Below are 25,171 nucleotides of genomic sequence, written 5' to 3'. Positions count from 1 at the left end.
CTTTTTAAAAAGATGACCTTGTGCCCTAAGTTGATAGTTTGTAATTTATTCAATTATTCATCTGTTATAGAGCATTTGGGTTATTTTCAGTTTATTTTTCTAATACATATAATGCTCTGATAAAGAATCTTATAAGCTTAGCTGTCCTCTTTTTCTTGAATTATTTTCTTGGGGAAAATGTAAATTACTGAGAAGGGCTAAAAAAGTTTTAGGATTATTAATGTGCACTCCCCAGGGACAGACTCTGTTTTGTGGGGCCTGAAATTTATACAACATGGGAAGGGGACCCTTTGAGAAAAAGAATACAAATTACAAACATAAATTTTTAGAGGCCCTCCCAGTGCCTTGAAAGGACTCATCACAGTAAGGGACCATAAGCTCAACTTGTATCAACTCCATATTGTCAAATATTTTCCTTGAAATATTGTATTAATTTTTAAATCCATCATTAAGCTATAAGAACACCTCATTCCTGAATACTGCATTTTGTGATTTAATTACATTAGCTAGCATAACTCGGGTACCTTTAATATGGATAATTTGCTTTAGTGTGCATTTCTTTCCTTATTTTAAAGACCACAGCCCATTATCTCTTGCTACATAACAAATTATCCCAAAACTTAGTGGCTCAAAATAAGCATTTTATTATATTTCACAATTTGATAGCTGAAAGATTTAGGTGTAGGGATCAGCTGAGTGGTTTTCTGCTCATCATGGCATGAACTGTAGTTCTTGGCTTGCAGATGAGCTGGTCTGGAGGGTTCAAGGTGGCTTCACATTCATGCTTGGCACCTTGTAGGGGCTGACTAGGAGTTGGGGCTCAGCTGGAGCTCAACTGTCGACAAGAGTACCCACATGTATATCTCCAGCAAGGTGGCCTCGGGGCAGCTGGATTCCTTACATGGCAGCTGGTTTCACCCAGAGTAAGTTTTCTTCCTCTCTTCCTTCCTTCCTTCCTTCCTTCCTTCTGTTCTTTCTTTCTTTCTTTTGTTCTTTCTTCTTTTTTTCCAGAGTAAGTTTTCAAAGAGACCTGGGCAGTAGATGCAAGGTGTGTTATAATCTAGACTTGGCAATCCCAGCAATCCCAGTTCCTTCTGCATTCTATTAGTCACGCAGATCACTAAGGTTAATACAGAGTCACAGATATTTGCAATGAGCTTTTGGGTCTCTAACCTCAGCAGCACAAGACTATGGACTCCAGCATCTTCTGGCCATTCTAGTTACCCATTATACAGAATTTTTTCCTTGGTTAAATGACCAATGCCATCTCAGATATCATAGCATCTGCCAATTGGTGCTCCTCTTGGCTATCCCAGTCTCCACAAGCATAGACCGTTGGAAGCCTTGGCTTAGGTGAGTGGTACATCCACAGCAGTGCCCACGCTAATATCCAGGCCCCAGCTGTGTTTTCAGACCGCTGTGTAATACACCTTGAACCAGCTTCCTTAACTCCAGCTGAGGTATAAAGGAGCTTATCTGGTTTCTGTTTTCCTTACAGGACCCTGTATGTGCTGTGTTACTGCTAGTCTTTTGTAGACATGGATAAAATGTCCAAGGAAGAATGTTTAGATCAGTGCAGCTGGCATGACAGAAAGGTGAGCAAGTCATTCATGAAATCCTGGAGCTTTGTTTTCTGAGTTTTTTTTTTTTTTTTTAAGATTTTATTTATTTATTTGACAGAGAGAGATCACAAGTAGATGGAGAGGCAGGCAGAGAGAGAGAGAGAGGGAAGCAGGCCCCTGTTTTCTGAGTTTTTAATAGCTTCCCTTGTTTATAGACTTTGTGTCCCAGGTCCCATAGTGTTTTGCAAGGGAAGACTGTATTTTCACAAAACAGAAAGCAAACATTATTGGGAGCAACACTCGTTTTTCTTGTCAGTGTCAAATTGAATTTCTAACAGCAGAAATCACAGGAAGATGTCCGTTGATCAGTCCATCATTACCAGTTCACAGACAGTCTCTCAAAAATGAAAAAGTGGGTTATTAGAAAAAAAGCTTGCAATAAAAAACTCACACCCCTTTTTTTGTAGTTTAACAAAAACTAACAGATTTTGGCTTTGTTGCCATTTGAAGAAATGAACTGCTCCAGGATTTTCATGCTTTAGAATTTAGTCTGTGCATTCTGTGGGAATGGAAAAAGGCACTGCTAATTCCTTTTTGAACAAAAGAATCGACAGAGTAATGTTTATTAATGCCTTGACTCTCATCTTCTTTGTTCTGCAAAATTTGAATTGAGCAAAAATTTTTTTATTTATTGTCAGGATCCAATAATAATATATCAGTGCTTTGTTAGTTTATTAATTAATTTGTGGCTTCAAATATTATACAAGTGCTAAATAATAATTAAAATGGTAGGATTGAAATGTTTTGAATAAAGGAAGGTAAGAAGAAAACTGTTTAAAATTTAAAATTTAATTTGGCATAATTGTAGTCATCTTTGGTATTCAGCAAAATAGTCTGGTATAGGGGCGCCTGGGTGGTTCAGTGGGTTAAAGCCTCTGCCTTCGGCTCAGGTCATGATCCCTGGGGTCTTTGGATCGAACCCCGCATCGGGCTCTCTCAGCGAGGAGCCTGCTTCCCTTCCTCTCTCTCTGCCTGCCTCTCTGCCTACTTGTGATCTCTGTCTGTCAAAATAAAGATCTTAAAAAAAAAAAAAAATGTCTGGTATACATACATTTGAATAAACATGTAAAGTGGTCCTTATTTTTTTTATTTTTTTTTTTTTTACCGTTTTAAGCCTGGTCCTATAGTTAACTGAATATTTATCTTTCTACCTTTGAACTACTGCCTATTTACAACTATTCTATGTCTTAGATGTCCTTATTTTATTATTAAGTCACTTTGAAATACAAAGACTGGTTTGTGAAGGAAGCAGCTGGAGGGGAGGCAGCGAGAAGGTAGTAAGATCAATAGGTTGCTGGTCCTATAAGGTGAAAGGGTTATTGGAATCAAGGGATTGCCATGAAATACTAATTTAAGTTAGAATTTATCACAGTTTTAAGAAACTGTGTTTCTTAACACAGTTAAGAAACTGCTTGTGGTTTCTGCTTTATCCTGTTTTACCCTAAATGTGTCCCTCTTTAGAAACAAACTACGAGGGGTGCCTGGGTGCTCAGTGGGTAAAGCCTCTGCCTTCGGCTCAGGTCATGATCTCAGGGTCCTGGGATGGAGCCCTGAGTTGGGCTCTCTGCTCAGCTGGGAACCTGCTTCCCTTCCTCTCTCTCTGCCTGCCTCTCTGCCTACTTGTGGATCTCTGTCAAATAAATAAATAAAATCTTAAAAAAATTTTTAATTTAATTACCGTGACCCACTTCAGGTAAAAATATTTTCACAGTAAGAGATTATATCTCATTAAACATTAGAAAAATAGACAAAAGGAAAACAAAAATCAGTATTGAGATTCTTACCACTTACACACGTGTCCTGGTAGTACTTGTGGATGTGTTGTTCCAGTCTTGTTTCCCTTCCTCTGATTTTATAAAACATGATTATGATAGTTCTATGCATTTGATTTTGGACCACATTTTAAGCTTTTCCATCTTACTATAATCTCATAAACATATTTTATGCTCTTACAGACTTATCAAGATTTTCTTTCACAACTGCATAATATTCCAGTGAGGCAATGTTTCATAATTTATTCAATTTTGTCTATAAGATATTTATATTAATATAATATTTATATTATTTATATTATATATACTTATATATAATATTAATATAATATTTATATTAATTTACTTTGGCATTGAAATTGTGTAGTGATGAATATCATTATGTATAATTAATATATTATTATTTAGATTCCCTTAGGAATATTTATAAATTCATTTCCTTTCTTCAAACAAAATAATCCAGATTCCTCAAATCAATCCTTAGATATTTTTGTTTTATGTGAATCTTCTGAAAGTTTCCACATCGTATTTTAATAACTCTCCCACTGGATTTAAGTATACCAGACTGATCTTATATTTTCAGTATTTCTGGCTCCTATATTTATTTTATTATTTTACCCACTTTTCTATGTGATCCTACATTTTTATGGTGTTCCATTCCGACCACAGCCATAAATCCACACATTGCTGATTAAAATAATAATTTATTTAAACTAATTAATTTATTTTATATTTTTGGGCTAGTACTTTTTTTCTGGTGAGTGTTTCCAGAATCATTTAGAATGCCCTTGGTAAATGCTTCATCTTCCTTATATTGCAAAAGTGAAAATTAACTTTCCAGTTAGCAAGTTCCTTTGAGCTTATAAGGATCAAAGATGCTTTTACATGACAAGGAGAGGTAACAGTGAGGAAGTAAGGAAGGAAAACAACCCCAAGAGCCCATAGGCAAGGCTTTCCTGCACTGGGACCCCAGTGTGAATGCAGTAGGAGCACTGGCCACAGGAGGGTAATTCTTGTAGTTGTTGACTCAGAAGTTCCCTACTCCAGGCCTTCTGCATTCCAGTCTTCAGGGATATTGCCCACGGAATGACTCTGCATGTAGTCATTGGGAGTGTGGACCCTGAAGCAGATTCTCAGGCTTTGGCTCCTGTCCCCTTTACTTTCTACAGTGTGATGTTGGATAAGTGAATTCATCTCTATGTATCTGAGTTTCCCCACCTGCCAAAAGGAGACAATAATATGCCCCTAGCCCTGCTGTGAGGGTTAGAAGACACAACAGATGCAAAGGACTTCGAACACTGCCCGCACAGAGGATACCCAGTGAGTGCTAGCCGTTACTGCAAATTTAAGTTAATCTCCATTAGATAGTCTTTTTCCTATTTCTGTCAGATTTGCCTCATTTTCAGTGTCTTTATTTTCTATTACCGTATTTTATTCGTAATGATTTAAGAACATTAAATGTGAGTTTCTCTGGGGCGCCTGGGTGGTTCAGTTGGTTAAGTGTCTCCCTTTGGCTTGGGCCGTGATCCCACGGTCCTGGGATAGAGCCCCACATCGGGCTCCCTGCTCAGCAGGAAGCCTGCTTCTCCCTCTCCCTCTCCCCCTGCTTATGTTCCCTCTCTCGCTGTGTTTCTCTCTGTCAAATAAATAAATAAAATATTTTTTAGAAGAAGTTAATTTTTCTCACTTTGCCCTCTGTTTTCATCCTCTTCCTTTGGTAATTCAGCAGTATTAATTTTCTCTCTCATTTTTATTCATGGTTAAAATCTGTTGAAAGGAATGTTTCTGTTCCCTTCCGTATAAGTGCCATGTCATTTTTAGCTTGGACATACGAATCAGTTTTAAGACTCTTCCTTATATCTTGCCTCATTTCCATGATTACATGTCATTTTCATTTTAGTTTATGTCTCTCTGTGTGGATTTAATTGAAATGCTTATTTTGGCTATTGTTCAAATACCAAAAGATATATGCTGGAGAAATAAATGTTTTAACATAGTCTTTAAAAAGTTTACAAGAGATAAGTGGCTAGGATATTGATAGAATTTTAAAAACATTTGTCTCTTATTAGTTCATTTATTATAACAACAAATTGTAGGCCTCTGTACAAATATCAATGTCTTGGTGATTCAGATTCAGTTTTTCTACTTTTTAGAGAGGACCATACTATTTATCCTTTATGGTCTTACTGGGAGGTTGAAGAGAAAATTGATATGTGTTTAGAAATGTGGAATAGGAAAAAGAAGGGAATATTGTAATTCCAAGAGAAGGAAGAGAAAAATAGAAGCAAATAAGTAAAACACAATATAAGATAGTAGAAATGAGTAGAAGTTGAGAGTTTTTAAGTGACTATAGAAGGATAGCATTCAACTACTTAAAGACAGAGGTTAATAAAAAATACACATTTTTAAAAATCCAGCTATTTGCTGTTTATAGTGGCATACCTAATAATCAGCTAGAGGGGTTGAAATAAGGAGGTTGTAAAAGATATTCCAGGTAATTACTGTAGTTCTTTGAATTTATGATACCATCCATTTTAATACACACTCTTATTTTATATAATACCATAGAAAAAAACAAAGCCAATTAAAATCTAGTATCAATTGCATATGCATCTTGATTTCTAGAGATATTAAACCGTGTAAAAAATGTCTTAAAATTATAAAATACAATAATGAAAAGAGCTGGTATGGCAATATTAATATCACATTAAATGAATTTAGGTCAGAAAGCATTTACAGGGATAAGTAGAAACACTAGAGGAAAATAAAGAGAAAATCCATTAAGAAATCATAGCCTTTGCGTACTTATATGAGTTTAACAACAAAACCTTGAAACTTATCAAGCAAAAACTGAATTACAATAAATTTAACACCTTCAAAATTATGGTTGGAAATTTAATCACATCTCCAGAAGAAATGTATAAATTACACAATTGTAAAATAATTATAAGCATAGAGTATACTTGAACAATATAGTTTAAAATGTCACCTAATAGACACAAAAGGATTTCAGACATTCTGGTTCTATATTTCTAACTTTTTAAATGAGGAAAGTGATAATGCATTATATATCACTCTAAACCCTCAACCCTTTTCCTAAAAATGTAACAAAAAATAGTAAAATACATGTGTATGTTAAATACCACACAGTTAAGGTAGTCATATAAAAACAAAAAAATTTAAAAACTCAATATTGCTTAGTGCTAGTAGCTGCAAAATTCACCTGTCCTTTATACCATCTTGATTTTGAAATGGCTACTATGGTTCCAGTGTTCTATTGGTTTCATCTGAAATGAAACTTTATGCTTTCTTGAAATTGTTTGGCTAAAAATGTTCCTTTGAGTTTAGGGGAAATAAATGTTTTTTTCCCCTAGAAAGAGAGTTGGCCAAAATATTGTAATGAGAGATTCATATTTCTGTAAATGTATTATGTATTAATAACTAAGAGGTTTTACTGGGAAAATGTTAACCAGAGAGATATTTTTGGGGATATACATATGGGTGAGAGAGAGAGAGAGCCAGTGAGCACTGGAAAATGCCACCTGGAGCACAAGCCAACTTTGTCTTCCTGAGCTACAGGTAGAACCAAGACTTGTGCTAAAAGCCAGCTTTTACGTTTTCTTAGTATCCAGAAGTACCTCCATCTAGATCTTACAATTCTATGAAAAGACAGGGAAACCTGAACCCCAGCAAAGCAATGTGAAGGAGAGAGGCTTTGTCCCTAATTTAGAGTAGAACTAGTCTTAGATACAGTTCCTAGGCAAAAGGCCATGCCACTCACAGGGAAGAGAGAGTCCTACAGTTTTCCTTTATCATTCTGATACCCCATGTCTAGTACAATGTCTTAATATGTGTTTTGGCCCTGGAAGGGTTGCCTTGTAGGGGTGGGCATCTTAGGCTGCCATATATTTTATTATGTCCAGTAATATGTTTGCCTAACAAAAAAAAATGAAACAAATACATTTTTATCACCTCACAATTTATGATTTAGTGGCTCTCAATCTTTATTGTACATCAGAATCTCTTGAGAGCTTTTTCTCAAAATAATGATACCTTGGCCCCATCCCAGGATCTTGGGGTAGATATTGGGCATCTACATATTTTTTTTAAAGCTCTGAAGTTGACTTTGATGCAGAGGAACCATTGAGAACCACCATTTTACACTAACCTGGTTAGGGCAAATGGGCAGGATGCCGACCAGGACAAAGCTCCAGAACAACCATCTAGGAGGACCCTGACCTGGCACCAAGTGGTGCTGTGGGCACAACTCTGAGCCTCCTGCCATTTTCCCCATCTGTATCTGAGGAGCCCACTTCTCCTACAAAGCAGTAAGGGTCTTAGCAGAGAGAAACACAACTCTTAAGCCTGAGTATTACCCTTGCTTTTAAAGAAGGAGGCATTGGGGAGGAAGAGAGAGGACTTGTTCTTGGAAAAGTTTGCAGTCCATTTGGGCTGCTAAGAGAATAGGTTCAATTTTTCAGGCTGATTTAATGAAATAAAAAGGACAGTGATGGATAATTCCATTCACTCCATTCTCGATGATTTCCTTTGTGTTTAATTTGCTGTTTCCATTAGTATAATACCTGAAAATGGAATAATAAAACAGAGTTTAAAATATTAAAATTGATCATTTCTGTTGGTTCCCATTCTTATATAAGAAAATTTGGGTTTCTTTTAACTTCTTTCTTCAGAGTTCTTGTACACTCTATCACTACTTGATACTATCTGCAAATAAGTGAAATTTTGAAGATTTAACTGTCTCCCAGAAAGGAAATAATCCTCTAGTTTCCCAGCATTCAGAGAATATTGAAGCATTATTAGTAACAAAAATATTTCATTTGACTGAATTATATATATGTATTATATATGTATATATAAATTGTATATAGTTTTCATATATATCGCTAAAACTATCCACCTATCTATCTACCCATTCATCCATCTATTTGAAAATGTATATTCACATAGGTACATATGTTAGTATTTTTCAAGTTTGTACTTTGATAAACATTTCATACTTTACACCCTATTCTCAGTTTACAAAATTGACAAATAAAAACATGGTGAGTCCCTGAAACATTAAAAATTAGACATGATAAATTGTGGAGAACTTAGGGGAAACTCTTGCTTTACGCATAGGCTGATGTGGCATAATGAGTGTTCTTTTTAAAAAATCTTACCAGTTCTACCAAACTTCATCCATGTGCTCCTCACAGCAATTATCATGAACACTCTGTTCTCATTTAACAGCCACGGAACATTGATATTTTCTTTCTGTCAAGAAGGTGGACTTGTTGGATGATATATATGATGATTCATGCCAGTGTTCTAAGTTCAAACCAAGAAAGACTGTGGGTGTATACAAAATATTTGTCAGAGGGTGTTTTTCTCTTGGCAAAGAATATTGGGAATCTTATAATTGGTTCTACCCACTAACAGGGGGCAGGTATTGGCTGAAAAACGTTAATTTTTGTTGAAAAGGGATTGACAAACTCTGGTTGGGAAAAAATTCAGTATTTTTTCAGTTATGCTCTTTAAAGAGGTGAAAAGAGCATTATCAGGTTGAATATTCAGTTAAGTTAAAATGGCAATGAAACTTCCACAGTGCCTTTCCTTCTTTCTCTTTTCCAGTATTCCTTAAGTATCTTTGTTAGTAACCACTCTTACTCTTGTTAAAACCAACAGAACTGACACAGATATGAGAAAATAAAATAATCAAAAATTATCATTTTCAACAGTGATTGGTATTAACTGGAGATTTATGGTATTTAATCTGCACAAAAGCTTTTTAAAAAAACAGTTTTATTGAAATGTAATTCATATACCATTGCTACAACTACTTAAAGTAGATATATTTACACCCTATCAATGAGAAAAAGTGATGCTCAGACCACTGTATTCATTTTTTTTAAATATTTTATTTATTTATTTGCCAGACAGAGATCACAAGTAGACAGGCAGGCAGAGAGAGAGCGGGGGAAGCAAGCTCCCTGCTGAGCAGAGAGCCCGATGTGGGGCTCGATCCCAGGACACTGGGACCATGACCTGAGCCAAAGGCAGAGGCTTTAACCTACTGAGCCACCCAGATACCCCCTACTATATTCATTTTTAAGCTTTGTTTCAAACCCATCTGTCTAAGGTCAAAGCCTGTATTCTTTCTACTGTGCCTTAGTGCCTCTGTTGTCAAAAGCCCAGCACTCTTTTTGGTAGGAGTAATGCAAATAGCTGTTAAAATGTTCTATAGGAAGTGATGAAAAGGAGATTGAGTCCCAAGATTCGACCGGTCAGTAGTCATTTTTTTCGCTTAGGGAGTGAGGTCAGAGTCTCAAGCCATCTGAGGGAGAGCAATTCAAGCTTCTCGAGTGGGTCCAGCTGAAGAAATTGTTTCTATTTTTTCAGGAATAACAGGAGGGAGAAATCAGAGGAAAAGAAAAGAAAAGGAGTTAGTTAGCTGGTTGTGCCACTTTTTATACAGTATTCCATTTGACTATTAAAGCAGTACTGTGCAGATTGTGGGCTCAGTATATAATAATAAAAGTAATACATAGTAATACCTGCTATTCTTCCTCCTCCCCTTCTCCTCGTCCCCCTCTCCGCCTCCCCTTCTCCCTCTCTTCCTCCTCCTCCTTCTTCTTCCTTTTCCTCTTTCCCTTCCCCTCCTCCTCCTCCTCCTCCTCCTCCTTCCTCTTCCTCTTCTTCTCCTTCTCCTCCTCCTCTTCCTCCTCCTCGTCCTCCTCCTCATCCTCCTCCTCGTCCTCCTCCTCATCCTCCTCCACCTCTTCCTCCTCCTATCCTACCTCCTCCACCTCTTCCTTCTCCTATTCCTTCTTCTTCTTTACAGATGATAAATAAAATCACAGAAATGTTTAGTAACTCTCTCAAATTTATACCCAGGGTCTGCAACACGGGAATTCTAATTCCAAAGCCTGTATTCTCTGGACTTTTCCAAATATGCTTTTACATATAAGAAACAAACAAATACTGCTGGTAGGTGAAAAACTGATCTCATGGTGTCAAATATTCTATAAAGTGGTGGAGTTTTGCATGATATGAAGCTTACAAGAAAACAAAGAATTAAGCTCAGGGCCTTGGAGAGGGTTGTGCAAACGAGGGCCCTACAGGTTCAGCTTCATTAGCCACACTGTAAATCCGACTCTGGCTCCACCCCTTTTGAATCAGTAGTTGATCTCTGTATCTTTTGAAAAATATAAGCCAGGAAGCTTCTCTTGCACTGAAGGGTGCAAGGGAAAAAAAAAAGGGTTAAAGTCACTATTACATAGCCAAATTGTATCCAAGAACTCATAAAACAATCAAACTTGTTCAGTTACTAGGGACAGATTTTACAGCTAATTTATCTTTGAAGGTTTTCTAGGAGCATGCATCACTTAAAGTTAAACTTGAGAGACACATCACTGTGAATATTATATGGCAACAGTGGACATTTGGTAACAAATTTTTTAAATGTTTTCCACAATGAAAGTACTAAAGCCTTGATCCATGACTTAGAGGATTAGTACTCATATGCTTTTGTGGGGAGCAATAACGCAACTGTGCTCAGAGGAACATTTCAGGCCATGTCACAGCCACCATTTACAAAGGTAGAATCCTCTGTTTAGACCTGCATTTGAGCTACTTGTCTCACCGGAGTGTGATTCTCATCTTTAACTTAGCTGATTGGATCTTTAAGAGGAAGTGCTGTTCTCTAATCCTCATCAAGAGCTAGAACATCTAACTCCATATACTCTAAGAAGTAGAAACAAAGTCAGCTGAAAGAAACTAAGTATGGTGGGTTTTCCCAGACCAGATGACCTATCCTGGTTTTTTGTAACCTAACGTGTATTCTTGTATCTGGATCTGGATCAGGAGGCAGATGGCTGCTTAGCTGGACCCGCTGCTTTCCATCCAGTCTGACGTGATTGCCCTTGGGCAAGATGCCATCAGTACACATTAAGAAACAGTTCCATGAAAGGGACCTGGTGTTGAACTTAGGGTAAATGGCAGGGTAAGGGTGTTGTTCCCAGCAGTCCTGATGATGCTGGTGCTTCTGATAAGTGATTTATTTATATTTTACCATCACACTGTGAGGCATGTAACTAACAATGTTTTCCTTGCTGTGATCTCTTTGAGAAAGGGAGAGCCAGATTTGTGGGTTTTTGCTAGCAATATATGGAACTTAAAGCATGATGTTAATAAAATTATTTATTTTGGGTTTCCTACCAACTCTTTCTGTAAGTATCACCCTAATGACTTACTTGTTATTTTTTTTTAACTTTCTTACTGAAGAATAATATACACTTGCTTGTTGTTTAAACACATTGTGTTGGTTGAGTATTTGTAAACATTTTCAAATTCTTTTTAAATCAAGGAAAGGGGTGTTTGTGTGTGCACACAGGCATGCACATGCACACGCGCACACACACACACACACACACACACACACACACTCTGTCCTTAAAATGAATATCACTATGACAGCAAATTTTTGTTATTAGTTTACAAGACTGAAATACTCCTTTTGCGTATCTGTTTAGAGTCCTTTACTTTTTCCCTTCCAGACTGAGGCTTCTGTGAAGGTCCCTTGACTACCTCATTAAGCTGAACGTAAAGCAATTTCTAATCAACTCTTTCTTTGTTCCTGATTTGTGCTCATTAATATGATGTTAGCCTGAACAATTATCATAATTTTCCTGGACTTCAATTCTGCCAGTGGTGGAAGGGTAATAAGATATAAAGGAAGTGATAAACATCTTGATGTGGTAATATTAACAAGATGGAATATTTTGAGTTACCAAGATTGGAGGCATCATAGAAATTATCGTGCATTACTAATGCCTTAAAGTAGAAGGGACCCTGCTGCCCACCCTGAAGAATCTTGTAAAGCCATTTTCCTTGGGGAAAAATCACCCTAACAGTTTTTTTTTTTTTAATCTTTGAGCATAATGACCAGAGATGATAAACTATTTAATTATTGGTTTAAGGGGTATGTACACTACCAATCAGAAAATTCCACTCGTCCATCCAGAGGTTCTCTGGATCCAGTAGCATAACATCCGGTAACACTACACACACCATGGCAACATCAAGTAAAATCATAGCAGGTGCGTGTCATCAGCTGACTACGGTATTCTTTTATGAGCCTCTCAGACTTTATTTATTTAAAGATTTTAAAAATTTATTTGAGAGAGAGAGAGCACACAGGGAGGAACAGAGGGGGTGGGAGAAGGACAAACAGACTCTGAGCTGAGTGCAGAGCCAGACCCTGAGCTCAGGGGCTCACTGCAGGGCTCCAGGCAGGGCTCTACTCAGGCACTTACCTATTTAACCCAACAAAAAGGAACACATTTTAAAGAAATAATTATTTTAGAAGTTATTGCGTCCCTGGCTAAGCTTTTGCAAACACTCCTCTCCTGCTCTACCCCCAAATTTTCTGGAATCTTTTGCTAAGTTGTACAGCTGGTAAATATTCTTAATTGCTTAAGGCCTAGTTTAAACAGTAAAATAAATGAAGAGCAAATCTTTGTTTATTGTTTTTTTTTTAAGAAAAAAATAATGGGTCATTCATGTAGAATCAGAATATGTGTATTGTAAGAGACATGTTTGACAAGAATGTGTCCCCAATTAAGTGAGTAGTAGACTGCTCTTTTTCCACTTATTTCTTCTAGCCAAGAATGACTCATGCCTCTTTAGACGAAATTTTAAAAATTCCCTTTGGGAGAGCAATTGCCAGTGAGTATGACACTTAATTGTAAGAAAACACAGGGAAATGATAAATCTGAAGAGTGCTATTTGCACCTGTGTAAACAAAAACTGCCCTCCATAGGTCACCATCATAGTCCTTTCAGTCAAAGGCTTTTCCCGTATACTCCTCCCTGTATTCAAAGACAAAAAGTCATATTTAGGATGAAGTCCTGTGAGATTGTGTGTGTGTGTGTGTGTGTGTGTGAGTGTGAGTGTGCATGCGCACATGCACGCGCACCAGAGAAAGAAGTTAGCATGGTGGTTTTCAGAATGTGGTTCTCAAAATGTGCCCCTCTCCCCCCACTCAAAACCACAATATCACATCACTTGGCCACTTTGTTAGAAATGCAGAATCTTGGGTGCAACCCCAGACCTTCTGAATCAGAGATACAGGGTGGGTCCAGCAAAGTACCTTAGAACAAATCCTGCAGGTGATTATGGTACCATTGAGTTTTAGAACCACTGGCATAAAGGACAATGAAGATGTGCTTGGGTGACTGGAGAAGAGGGCTACTCCACAAAGAATTATAGCTAATAACCACCTGTTTGTTCCTGAAATGTTATGACCCTCCAGGACCCCAGCTGCATAAGTCATCCTGATTCTTATGTTGCTGAGGACTTCTAACTGCATTTCACTGGGTTGTAACTATTTTTTTTATGTCAGGGGTTGTTAGCCTCAAAGGAATCCTAGATATAAATTGTTCCTGTTTGCTCTTTCCTCCCCCAAGAGATTGAAGAGTTTAGGGAGCTTTCTGTCTTAATTGATTTTCCATTAAAAAATATACTTTTATCATTTTGAAAAATATTTTTTCATTTAAACCTTGTTTTTCTACTCATTTTAATTTGATTTGCTTAATTTTGCTCAAGGATGTGTACTTAATTTTCTAACCTAAAGCTTTGGCTACCTGTGGTGTGCCAAGGACTTTAGTTTTGGACATTATATTTGGTAAAACCAACCACAGAATTTTGAAGATCTTCCAGGAAACCTGAGGTTTCAGTATAAATAGCATATTGCACAATTTGGATTTTCACCCAACCTTCCCATGTAGTTTCACCTATCAGAGGAAAAAATTGCTATACACCATTTGAATTTTTTAAGTATGCCACATTGTGAGATAAGTCTTGCCTTTGTTTATCCATTATATTTGAAAAACGTTTTCCCTTCTTTCCTTTTCTTTTTTTTTCTCCTTTCCTCTTCTCTCCTTATTTAATTTTGTTCTTTACTTCTTGATACCAGAAAAGTCTTTTGATTTCTTTTAAAAATGGAATAAATGTCTTTGAAATAAAATGTCAAAACTTCAGGGGTGACTGGATGGCTCAGTAGGTTAAGCCTCTGCCTTCGGCTCAGGTCATGATCTCAGAGTCCTGGGATTGAGCCCCACATCGGGCTCTCTGCTCAGCAGGGAGCCTGCTTCTCCCTCCCCCTCTACCTACCTCTCTGCCTACTTGTGATCTCTCTCTGTCAAATAAAAAATAAAATCTTTTAAAAATATATAAAAGACTTGAAAGAAGAGTATGAGAATTAGAGTCAAAGGTGAAAGAGGTGTGGTTAACACCTCAAGGAGAACAAGAAGTCAAAGTTTCGCATGCCTGGCAGTTTGAACTAGAGGGTGGCATACTTTCAGAGTGTAGTGTTGGGAACCTTGAGTCTGAGACGGGGTGTATAGCATCCTGAGTCATGGGCTGTATGGAGTAGCCATAATATTCATGAGGAATTATGTCTGGGTCAGTCACTCACCAGCTGTTTGACCTGGTAGGTTTGTTATGCCCCGTTGCTGAGATTTGTTTTTGTACTCTGTAAAATCTTACAGAAAATATCTATTTTTCAGGGTTGTCATGGGACAAAGAGAAAACATGCATGTAGAGAAGACTGAATCTCAGCAATGGGATGCTCACAGTTAGTATATCCTGATGCTTTTAGTTGTAGTTCATCCGTTTTCATAGTTGCATGGTACTTCAGTGAATTAAAACACCAATTTATTTATCCATTCATATGGCAAAGGATAATTTGGGTAATCCAGTTTTTTGTTAGTGTAACATAATGAACATTCATGTGTAACTCTTCCAACATACATATACAAGGCTTTAGTGGCACAAATAGCTGAGATTGGAATTGCTGGGTACTGTGGTATAAGCACCTTTCCTAGAGGATGCCAGATTGATTTTTAAGTGATTATACCTAGTGACACTTCCACTAGGAGAATATAGGACTTCTCCCTTTCTCCACATCTTTGCCAAAGCTGGTGTTGCAGATTTTAAAATTTTGACAAATTTGATGGGTGTAATTGTACCTCATGCAGTCTTATTTAGCATTCCCCTGATTTCCAATAAATTGAGCATATTTTAATATACTTTTGGGTCATTTGTGTTTATTTTTTAAAGAAATACTTGTTCAGGGCGCCTGGGTGGCTCAGTTGGCTGAGTGACTGCCTTCGGCTCAGCTCATGATCCCGGACTCCAGGATCAGAGTCCTGCATCAGGCTCCCAGCTCCTTGAGGAGTCTGCTTCTCCCTCTGACCTTCTCCTCTCTCATGCTCTCTCAAATAAATAAATAAAAAATCCTTAAAAAAAAAAAAAAAGAAATACTTGTTCAGATCTTTTTCAAAATTTTCTGTAATTTTGTTTTATTTTGGTTATTGATTATGAGTCTTTTAAATTTCTTTATATCATTATTATTATTAAGTAGGCTCCACATCCTGAATGGAATCCAATGCAGGGCCTGAACTCAGGGCCCCAAATCAAGACCTGAGCTGAGATCAAGAGTCAAATGCTCAACTGACAGAGCCACCCAGGTGCCCCTGATTCATAGGAGTCTTTTAGAATATAATCCTTTTCTTCTTCTCCTTTTAGAATCCAATCCTTATCTTCTCCCACTTTTTGGCTTATGTTGTTAATTTTTGTAAATGATGTCATTTGACTTATCTGTAGGATTTCTCATTCTTTTAAAATATGGTTTGCATTTTGTGCTTGGGCTTTGCTTAAGAAATTCTCTACTTCCCAGAAAGTGTAAAGATAATTCTTTAGATTCTATTTTAAATTTTGCTTTTCAGTCTTTAAATCTCTTAAAATTGATTTGTGTATAATTAATGTAACTTTTTAAACTGTATATCCTCCATTTATTGAATCATCATTTCACTGCTCTATGTGACGAATTCTGTTATTCATCAAGTTTTCATGTGAGGGTGGGTCTGTTTGTAGGGGTATTGTGTGTCCTTAGTTTGTTTCTGTTCTCATTTCACATTGTCCTACTTAGCACATAATTAAACTAGATGCTGGTGGCACACTTCACTTCCTTCTTGCTCTTTTTTGGGATTGTCTTGAATATTAGCCCTTTGCTTTCCTATATAAATTTTAAAGTAGCTTAAGAAGTTACAAACACATACATATACATAAAATGTCTTGATTTCTCTTAGAACTGCCTTGAATGTATAGAAGAACTTAAGGAAGAATTTCCAGTTTTGTGAATGTTTGTCTTCCAATCACCAATGAGGAATTTCCTATTTATTGAAGTTGCAGCTTACTATTCTTTTTTGTTATCCTTGGAATTTTCACCAATTATTTTTTTTAATAGGATCAGTTATACATTCTAGTTTTGCTTGTTGGTATTAATCCAGAGTCTAAGCATTTTTCAGTAAAGTGCTGATACATATTTTAGGATATTTAGTCCAGCATCCCACCAGAAGTAGAGGATCTATGTAGAGTATTATTAAATGCAGTTTTCTATTCTTTTTAAAGATTTCATTTATTTATTTGGGAGACAGAACAGGTAAGAGAGAGAGCATGAGCATGGGGAGGGGTAGAGGGAGAGAAAGAATCAGATTCCCTGCTGAGCAGAGAGCCCAAGGTGCAGGACTTGATCCCCGGACTCCTGGGATCATGATCTGAGCCTAAGGGAGACATTTAACCAACTGAGCCAACCCAGGCACACTGCAGTTTTCTATTTAAGTATGTGTGAATACTTTAAGTTTAGTTTCTCTGCCAACGTGTATATATATGCTTATTAACATTATTTATTTATTTATTTATTTATTTTGTAGGTGGAAAAATGATAACCAATAAAAGATCCCAGTTTTGGTTAGGAGGAATCTCACGAAGTAAGTCTGAAGGAAATTTGTTTGACATGGAAGCTCAAAAATCCTCAAGAAATCTCCATGTTACAGGTACGAGAATCTATAACTTGTAATTTTTTAATTCAGCATCGATAATTATTGGAAGCTTACCTCTGAAAAGAGCTACAGAAGATTAAAAGAATTATAGAATTATCATGCAAATACACTATCGTTAAAAAATGAGCAAAATGAAATAGCGCAGTCAGCAGATTACATAAATCTTCTGAGAAGGCAAAGATTCATTATTAAGTGAATGATATATGCAGTAAGTATAATAAATTTGGGGGTAAATGAGATCTCTAGAGGTTGAACTGGGCTAAAAAAATTTCATGAAAAGTGAAAGAATTGAACTGATCCTCAGAGGAAAGGTAAGTTTGAAGAGAGTTAGATGAAACCAGATTGAAAGAAACATGAAAATAAGAGGAATACAACTTTTATTTTTCAAATGCACATTCTGATTTTTAATGTGTGATGCTTAAAACCCATTTCAATTAAGATACAGCTCTCTGTGTATTAAACAAAAAAGTCTGACAGTTTACTTGGATTCACTTTTCAATTTTTGGCTGGCCAGTTGGGCTTTTGTTTTCATGAAAGCTGTACCAGTTTCACCAAGGCCACAGAATCACCAATATTTATTGAGAAATGACCAAGTATGAATTGCTAAACATTTAAAAATGACTAATACTTGTGAGATATATAGAAATTCCTTATGGTTCATATGTAAATATTTTCATGTGTTGCCAATTCTTAAAAATATTCACTTTCTGAAGTAATAACATGTTTTCACTTCATAGCGGTAAGCCTATTCTTTGTCATTTTAAACTTGGAAAACCTCAATGAATTCCTTCAAATAGTAAATCTAAAGGTGATCTATTTTTCAATGTTCATTTTCATGAAATGTTTTTCATGAAAAAATTTCAACGTTATTAAAATTTATCAGAGCAAAGCTACAGGAAATAATCTAAGAAATACATTACTGTTTAATTTGGCATATTGTTTTTTTTAATTACTTTGGCTATTAACAGATGCATTTGATTTTTTTACATGGGGACTATTATAAAAGAAAAACATTAAATGAATATTCTAGATATAATGAGACTGACTATTCAGTGTTTAGAAAAAATTGGGTAGTTGACTGAATTATTTTGTTTGTTCAGAGGTTTTCTTCTGTGAAAATGAAACATAAAACAATAAGGTATACGCATATGTAGTCTGGGTAATTTTCAAGGAAATGTGTTCAAATGATTATTATCTAAATTTTTGAACATTTATTTGTAAATCACAGTGTTTTAAGAAAAAGTAACATTAAACATAGTCAAAATATACTGGCAGAACATTTTCTCTTTCCTCCTAACATGAAAATTTGAGCAAATTTAACATTAATTTTGTAGGAGCTATTAGATTGGAGATCAAAAAGCAAAATAAAAAGCATTGAATTTTTAAGCTATAATAATAATTAGTTGGTTGTATCTCAGGATGCCACCTCACTTTTGTTTTGCTTTGTTTTTGTCTAAATAACAAGAATCTACAGACCCAGGATTTCTTCTCCATTGGCCAGATCCTTTCACATGTCCGGGCAATAAGGCTTCCGAGGTTACAAATCCATTCTGGAATGACCTGTCTGCTTCTAACCCATTTTTGGATGACATAACTCAGCTAAGAAATAACCAGAAGAGAGAGAATATTTCCATCTTGAAGGAAGATCCTTTTCTTTTTTTTAGAGAAACAGAAACTGGAAATTCTTTTGATTCCTCTGGTGATGAACTAGATGTGCATCAGTTACTCAGGCAGTCTTCCTCACGGACATCTGCAAGATCTAAAAGTGTTTCAGAACTTTTGGACATTTTAGATGACACAGCACATGCCCATCAGAATATACATAACTCTGGCCAGATACTAGAACAAGACTTAGAATGGCTTCAGAATGATAGAGAGGCTTATAAAATGGCTTGGTTAAGTGGACGCCAGCTGGCCCGTTCCTGCATGGATTTGAATATAATTAATCAGAGTCCGGGATGGGCCCAAACACAAGTAGCAGAGACGGTGATAGTTTGCAAAGTAAGCCACCAAGGAGGGTCAGTACAATTACCTGAATCAGGTATCACTGTTCATGTGCCCCAAGGCCATGTAGCCGTGGGAGAATTCCAAGAGGTATCTCTAAGGGCATTTCTTGAACCTCCACAAATGCTTAACCATGATCTTTCATGCACTGTAAGCCCACTGTTGGAAATCACGTTAGGCAACCTAAATACAATGGAAGCCGTTTTGCTGGAGATGAAAATAGGGGCTGAAGTGAGAAAGGATCCTTTCAGCCAAGTCATGACAGAAATGGTGTGTTTACACAGCCCTGGTAAAGAAGGCCCTTTCAAAGTGTTAAACAACTGCTATATTTATAAAGACATCATCCAAGTCAAGTTAATAGACTTGAGCCAGGTGACATACCTCGTGGTTGCTGCACATATTAAAGCTATTCAGTCACCAGCTCCCACCATTTGGGATTGTATCCACAAAACCACCTCCATTGGAATTTATGGGCCCAGATATATTCATCCCAGTTTCACTGTTATTTTCACAGTTTGTGGACATTGTTACATGCCAGGAAAGCTTACAATCTCTGATATTAAGAAGGGTGGAAAAAACACATCTCCAGTTGTGTTTCAGCTCTGGGGGAAGCATTCGTTCTTACTTGACAAGCCACAAGATTTAAGTATTTCTGTTTTTTCATGTGATCCTGATTTTGAAGTAAAGACAGAAAGAGAAAGGAAAGAAATTAAACAAAAGCAGTTGCTCTCAGGTGAAGTAGTTCATCAGCAGTTTTTATTTTCCTTAGCTGACTCCAAAGAAATGCACATATTTGTTTTCCGTGTTCAGGTGGAGCCTCCCAATGGTAGAGCAGTTACACAGTTCTTTGTCACTACACCTGATCCAGCTCCCAATCTTAAAAGGCTCTCAAATCAGTTAGGCGATTTGCAGGAAGAGAAGAAAATCAAGTCTGCTCCGTTATTGCCAGCAGTGTGTGTGAAATACCCCACATTTCAAGATAAAAAAATGAACTTTACCAACTATGGGATAACTGTGAAGACAGTGCTAAGACAAAAAAAGATTGACTACTTACTTGAGTATTTCAAAGGGGACACAGTAGCTCTTATTGGAGAGGGTAAGGTAAAAGCCATTGGGCAGTCCAAAGTGAAAGAATGGTATGTGGGAGTCCTGAGGGGTAAGGTTGGGCTTGTACATTGCAAAAATGTCAAGGTGATTGAAAAAGAACAAGTAATATCTATGTCCAATAATGTTTTCACAACCAGAAATCTTCTCGAACAAATTACCCGACCCTTTAAAAAACTGACTTACATCTACTCAGTTGTATTGACTTCGGTGTCAGAAAAAGTTTATGATTGGAAAGTTTTAGCTGAAGTCTTGGGTTACTCACATCTGGCACTAGAAGACTTTGACCAAACACAAGCTGACAAAGAATCAGACAAAGTTTCCTATATTGTAAAGAAGTTAAAGGAAGATTGCCATGCAGATAAAAATACCAGGAAGTTTCTTTATGAACTTATTGTGGTGAGTATTGCTTGTTCATAGTATTGTTCACTGTAGAGAATTTTATTAACTTGGGAATATTTATAGAAACATATGAGAGAAGTTAAAAAATTCTCAGCAGTTTCAAATAAACTAAAGTTACTTTATAGTAAATATAGATATTTTCTTACAAGATCATATAATTGATTTCTTAGTTTTAAAATTCAAGTGTGATTTTTCCCAGAAACTAGGCTCCCGAGGATCATCTTTCAAATGAAGATTAAAGTTCTATTTGTGCTAGAATATAGCAGTTAAGAGATCTCTTCTCTTCTTCTCTCAAGTAGTTGAAAAGCTCTTAAAATATCAGAGCAGCTCCAATAACATGAAAATAAATAAAGGCAAATAGTCAGGGCCCCTGGGTGACTCACCTCGGTTAAGCATCAGACTCTTTGGTTTTGGCTCAGGTCATGATCTCGGGGTTTTGAGATTGAGCCCCTGTGAGATTGAACCTGGAGTCTGCTTGTCTTTCTCACTCTGCTCGTGGCCCCTGCTCGTACTTTTCTAGGGTGACTGAGTGGTTCAGTTGGTTAAGTTTCTGATTCTTGATTTCAGATCAGGTCATGATCTTAGGGCCCTAGGATTGAGCCCCCTGTTGGGTTCTGTGCTCTGTGTGGAATCTGCTTGAGATTCTCTCTTTCCCTCTCACTCTGCTCCTCCCCCCTGCTCTCTAGATCTCTCCCTAAAAATAAATAAATAAGTCTTTAAAAAAAAAAAGCCAACCGAAACAAGATTAATTAACTTGTACATTCTTATAGGTCCACTATTTAGTGTTTTTTTTTTAATTTGCAATGTTTTGTTTTTAAAACATATTGTCAAAATTTAAAAACCCATATTATCAATGTCTTCACTTTATAAGCTTAATATTCTTCTCATGTGTGTGATGCATCACAACTCAAAAAGTGATATTGCTAACTTTCTTCTTAATCTTCACGTTTTAATAGAACTTTTAGGATCTTTTTTTTTTTTTCCACCATAGCATTTACCTCAGTGTAAGGCTCAGTGGAGAGCTATAAAGAAGTTAAAGAACTGGTTTGCCTTTAAAGTGGACATACAGTATTTTATAAAAGTAAAGAGAAAAACCAAAGTATATTCCTAAAAGTGGCTATAATATGAATGTATAAATAATAATAATAATAGCTAACAATGCTGTAGGGTTCTGTATGTGTTTGACCCTGTGTTGAACTCTCCATACACATCTCTCACTTAGCCAACAACTCTTTGGAATAAGTGTAGGAGCTTCATCTTACCAACAGACTCTTGGAAGGCTGGGAAACTTGCCCAAGATCCCACAGTTGGTTAGCATCAGAGACAAGGTTTGAGACCTTTTTGGCTCCAAAGTCACCCTTAAACTACTCCACTTTCCTAAAACAGTTATGAATGTGTGTGTGTGGTGTGGTGTAGAAGCTTGTGTGACTTACGTGTATTGGTGTGTAGTTAATACTGTTGTAACTGTGCAAGGCCAGTGCCCTGTGAGAGATGGGTAGGATTACCCAGGCAAGTTCACAGAGAGGAGGACAGCTCTCATCCAGGTACATGTGGAGGAGAGAGATTTCTGGAGAAGAATTTACTTTGAGACACTAACAATAATTTAACAAGAAATTGTATATATAAAACATTTTCTTTTCTTTATTATTTTTATGATTCTACAGTGATACTAACGGGGTTAAATTTTCCAAGCCCCAGTATCCAGTGTTTTATGATGGTGTGCTGGGTTCTCCCCCGAGGAATTCAGAGTCATTGGCTGATCTACCTGCTTGAAGCTGCATGTGCCTTTTATAGCAGCTCATTACCTCTCATTATCTCTGCATTAGCTCATGTTCAGCATGGACTCATGAAGCCTTGATTTGAAACTTACTTTCTTTGTTCTCTTAGTGACAAAAAAAAAAAAAAAAAAGGGTTATTTTGGTCAAATGGCTTGGAAATTTTAGCCTAATCATATCTGCTCTATATTGGTGTATACTAATGAAGTGAGTAGTTTGGTAACTAACTGAACAGTACTGATGGAGAACTCACTCAAGGGAGTAGTTCCTAAAAAACTCATACCACACCTCAGTGAAGGCTTCAGGATTTCTATGGAAGGGGCCTGGGCCTGGTTATCTGACCAGAAGATGATGGAGCATGGGGTATAGAGGCCATCTCTTGAAACTTTATCTGCATAATAAGTATGTGTTTTTCTTGAGTTATGTATTAATTTGGAGAGCTGGAAGGGAACTAATAAAGACTGTGGATTCAAAAAACCCTCAGACATATATAGACATTGAGACTAGTTGTCCTCATATACTTGATACTTGACATTTCCTAAAAGCACTTGGATATCTGATTCAATTTTCCTAAAGATTGTAGGCATCTAGAGAAGGTGGTATTACCACTATATCCATTTTAAAAATCATTAAACAGTGATATTTTGTGATTTATCTAAAGCCCTATACTTTGTGGTGTTGGATTTTAAATTCAGATTGTGTAACTCCAAGTGCAGATTTCTTTTCCTTAAATCAAGAAACTAGAATAAGCATTGCTAAAACCATTCCACGATTTACTTAAAGCACCTTCCAGGGCCTCCTGGCTCAGTGCTGCTTTTTTCCTGAGATCATAACTCCTCACCATAAATTTATGGACCAATACGGTCAATGTATAAAAACCATGGTGGTCTTTCTAATGCTTCCAGAGCCATGAATATTCTATGGACTTTACTAGTTGCCTTACTTGGTCACTCATTTTTACATATTGTTTCATAGTGATGGATAAAGCTTTTTAGTGCTGTTAAATGACAAGGCGCTACCACACATGTTTCTTTGCTTGTTTGAACAGGGAAGAGCTATAGATAGGTCTAATTCCATGTTTTAAAAATATGTTCATGGCAAAGGGAAACTCAGATTTGTTTGAAATATGCATGGTGATTGACAAAGCTCAGATGCCTTACTAAGAGGGAAGGGACAGGAAGGGAAGGGAAGATTCTCTGGTGGGTTTCCATTTGCAACGTTGAGGACTAAGTGTTTTATCTTTAACATGTTGTGGTTCTATTTAACACAGTTAAACTGGTGCTGAAGGGAGATTGTTAATTTTCTGAAGTCATAAATATCTACAGCTTTGTTCAAAGTTGTAGGAGTAACTCATTTTTGTGCAAGAGGCATTATTCTGGGGAGTTTTAAATCACATTTTGATGGAAAGTAGAGTAATATTTACGAGCACCAGTGTGCTTATTCTTTAGAGAAATCCTGTAGCCAATTCTCTGGTAAGGAAAGGAATTACTTTTTTTTTGCAGAGTGAATAATCATCCCTGGGTTGATAAATTATAGACTGCTAGAACCTCAGGGTATCTTTGTAAGTGTCTAGTTCAACTTCTTCCTTTTCCAATTAGGATATTAAGAAACATATTAGTTGAGTGGTTTACCCAAGGCCCTATAATTAGTCACTGATTTGGGCTTAAATCTCCCCTAATTTTGGTCTAGTCATATCCTCTGTACTTTGCTGATTGGATTTGCTTAAAAGTAAATCAGCTTTTTGAATTTTAGAAACCTCAAATATACATGTGGTGAGAAAGATGATGCCAGTTTCTAGAAAATATAATGAAAATTTTTACTTATAGGAGAAAGCCCAAATTAGTTGATTTTAACTATGATATGTAATTGTTGCTGCAGGCTCTGCTGAAGATGGATTGCCAAGGGTTAGTAGCACATCTCATCCAAGAGGCTGCTATTCTGACTTCAGCTGTCAAGCTTGGAAAAGGCTGGAGGGAACTAGCTGAAAAGTTAGTACAACTCACAAAGCAACAGATGGAAGCATATGAAATTCCTCACCGAGGAAAAGCTAGAGATGTTGCTGCTGAGGTAAGATTTCTCTTTGTCTAATCAAATAATAAAAATTACAGATCAAGTAAATCAAATGTAATCAAGTCTACACCACATACATGGCTTAAATGAGGGAGTGTCTAGAGGATCCACTAACTGAAGTCACTGCCCCCATAACCATTAACATTATCTGAAATATACACACATCACTCTTCAAAGGCATCAAGAACCTTTAAAATACATTGATGTTTCTTCTATTGGATTGCATATTAACATGGTCTTTGCTCAAATAATTGTACCAAATTGGATAGCTAGTCAGTCAGTAAGCAGGGCTATAAGAACTCTAGGCAGAAACAGATAAACTTTGAAGGGAGGAAATGGGGCCAAATCAGAACAAAGGCATTGTTCAGAACAATAAGCATTTATCAGCCTTAGTCACAGAACTAGTCATTTGTAATAAATAATGTTTAGTGACAAGCATTAAGGAAGTGGATGGTGTGGGGTTACTGGTAATGAGAGCTAGAAACATCTAAGAGCTTCCTTACCTCTTTCACAATTTT

General features: G+C 36.7%; 1 protein-coding gene across 2 annotated transcripts in view; it reads left to right on the top strand.

Annotated features, from left to right (window-relative positions):
- The window catches only part of MACC1 (MET transcriptional regulator MACC1), a 57,623-nt gene that overhangs the window by 19,804 nt on the left and 12,648 nt on the right, over positions 1-25,171 (top strand). The window contains exons 2-5 of one of the 2 annotated variants that reach the window (XM_047694088.1): positions 1,499-1,595; positions 17,170-17,292; positions 18,764-20,805; positions 24,462-24,650. In XM_047694088.1, coding sequence (XP_047550044.1) covers positions 17,178-17,292; positions 18,764-20,805; positions 24,462-24,650 — 2,346 coding nt within the window. In that variant the 5' untranslated portion in view covers positions 1,499-1,595; positions 17,170-17,177. The remainder of the gene's footprint in view (positions 1-1,498; positions 1,596-17,169; positions 17,293-18,763; positions 20,806-24,461; positions 24,651-25,171) is intronic. The other variant, XM_047694089.1, reaches the window with a different exon arrangement.

Source organism: Lutra lutra, chromosome 11 (genome assembly GCF_902655055.1).
Source record: "Lutra lutra chromosome 11, mLutLut1.2, whole genome shotgun sequence".
Taxonomy (NCBI): Eukaryota; Metazoa; Chordata; class Mammalia; order Carnivora; family Mustelidae; genus Lutra; species Lutra lutra.
This window is presented reverse-complemented; position numbering and strand designations above follow the sequence as displayed.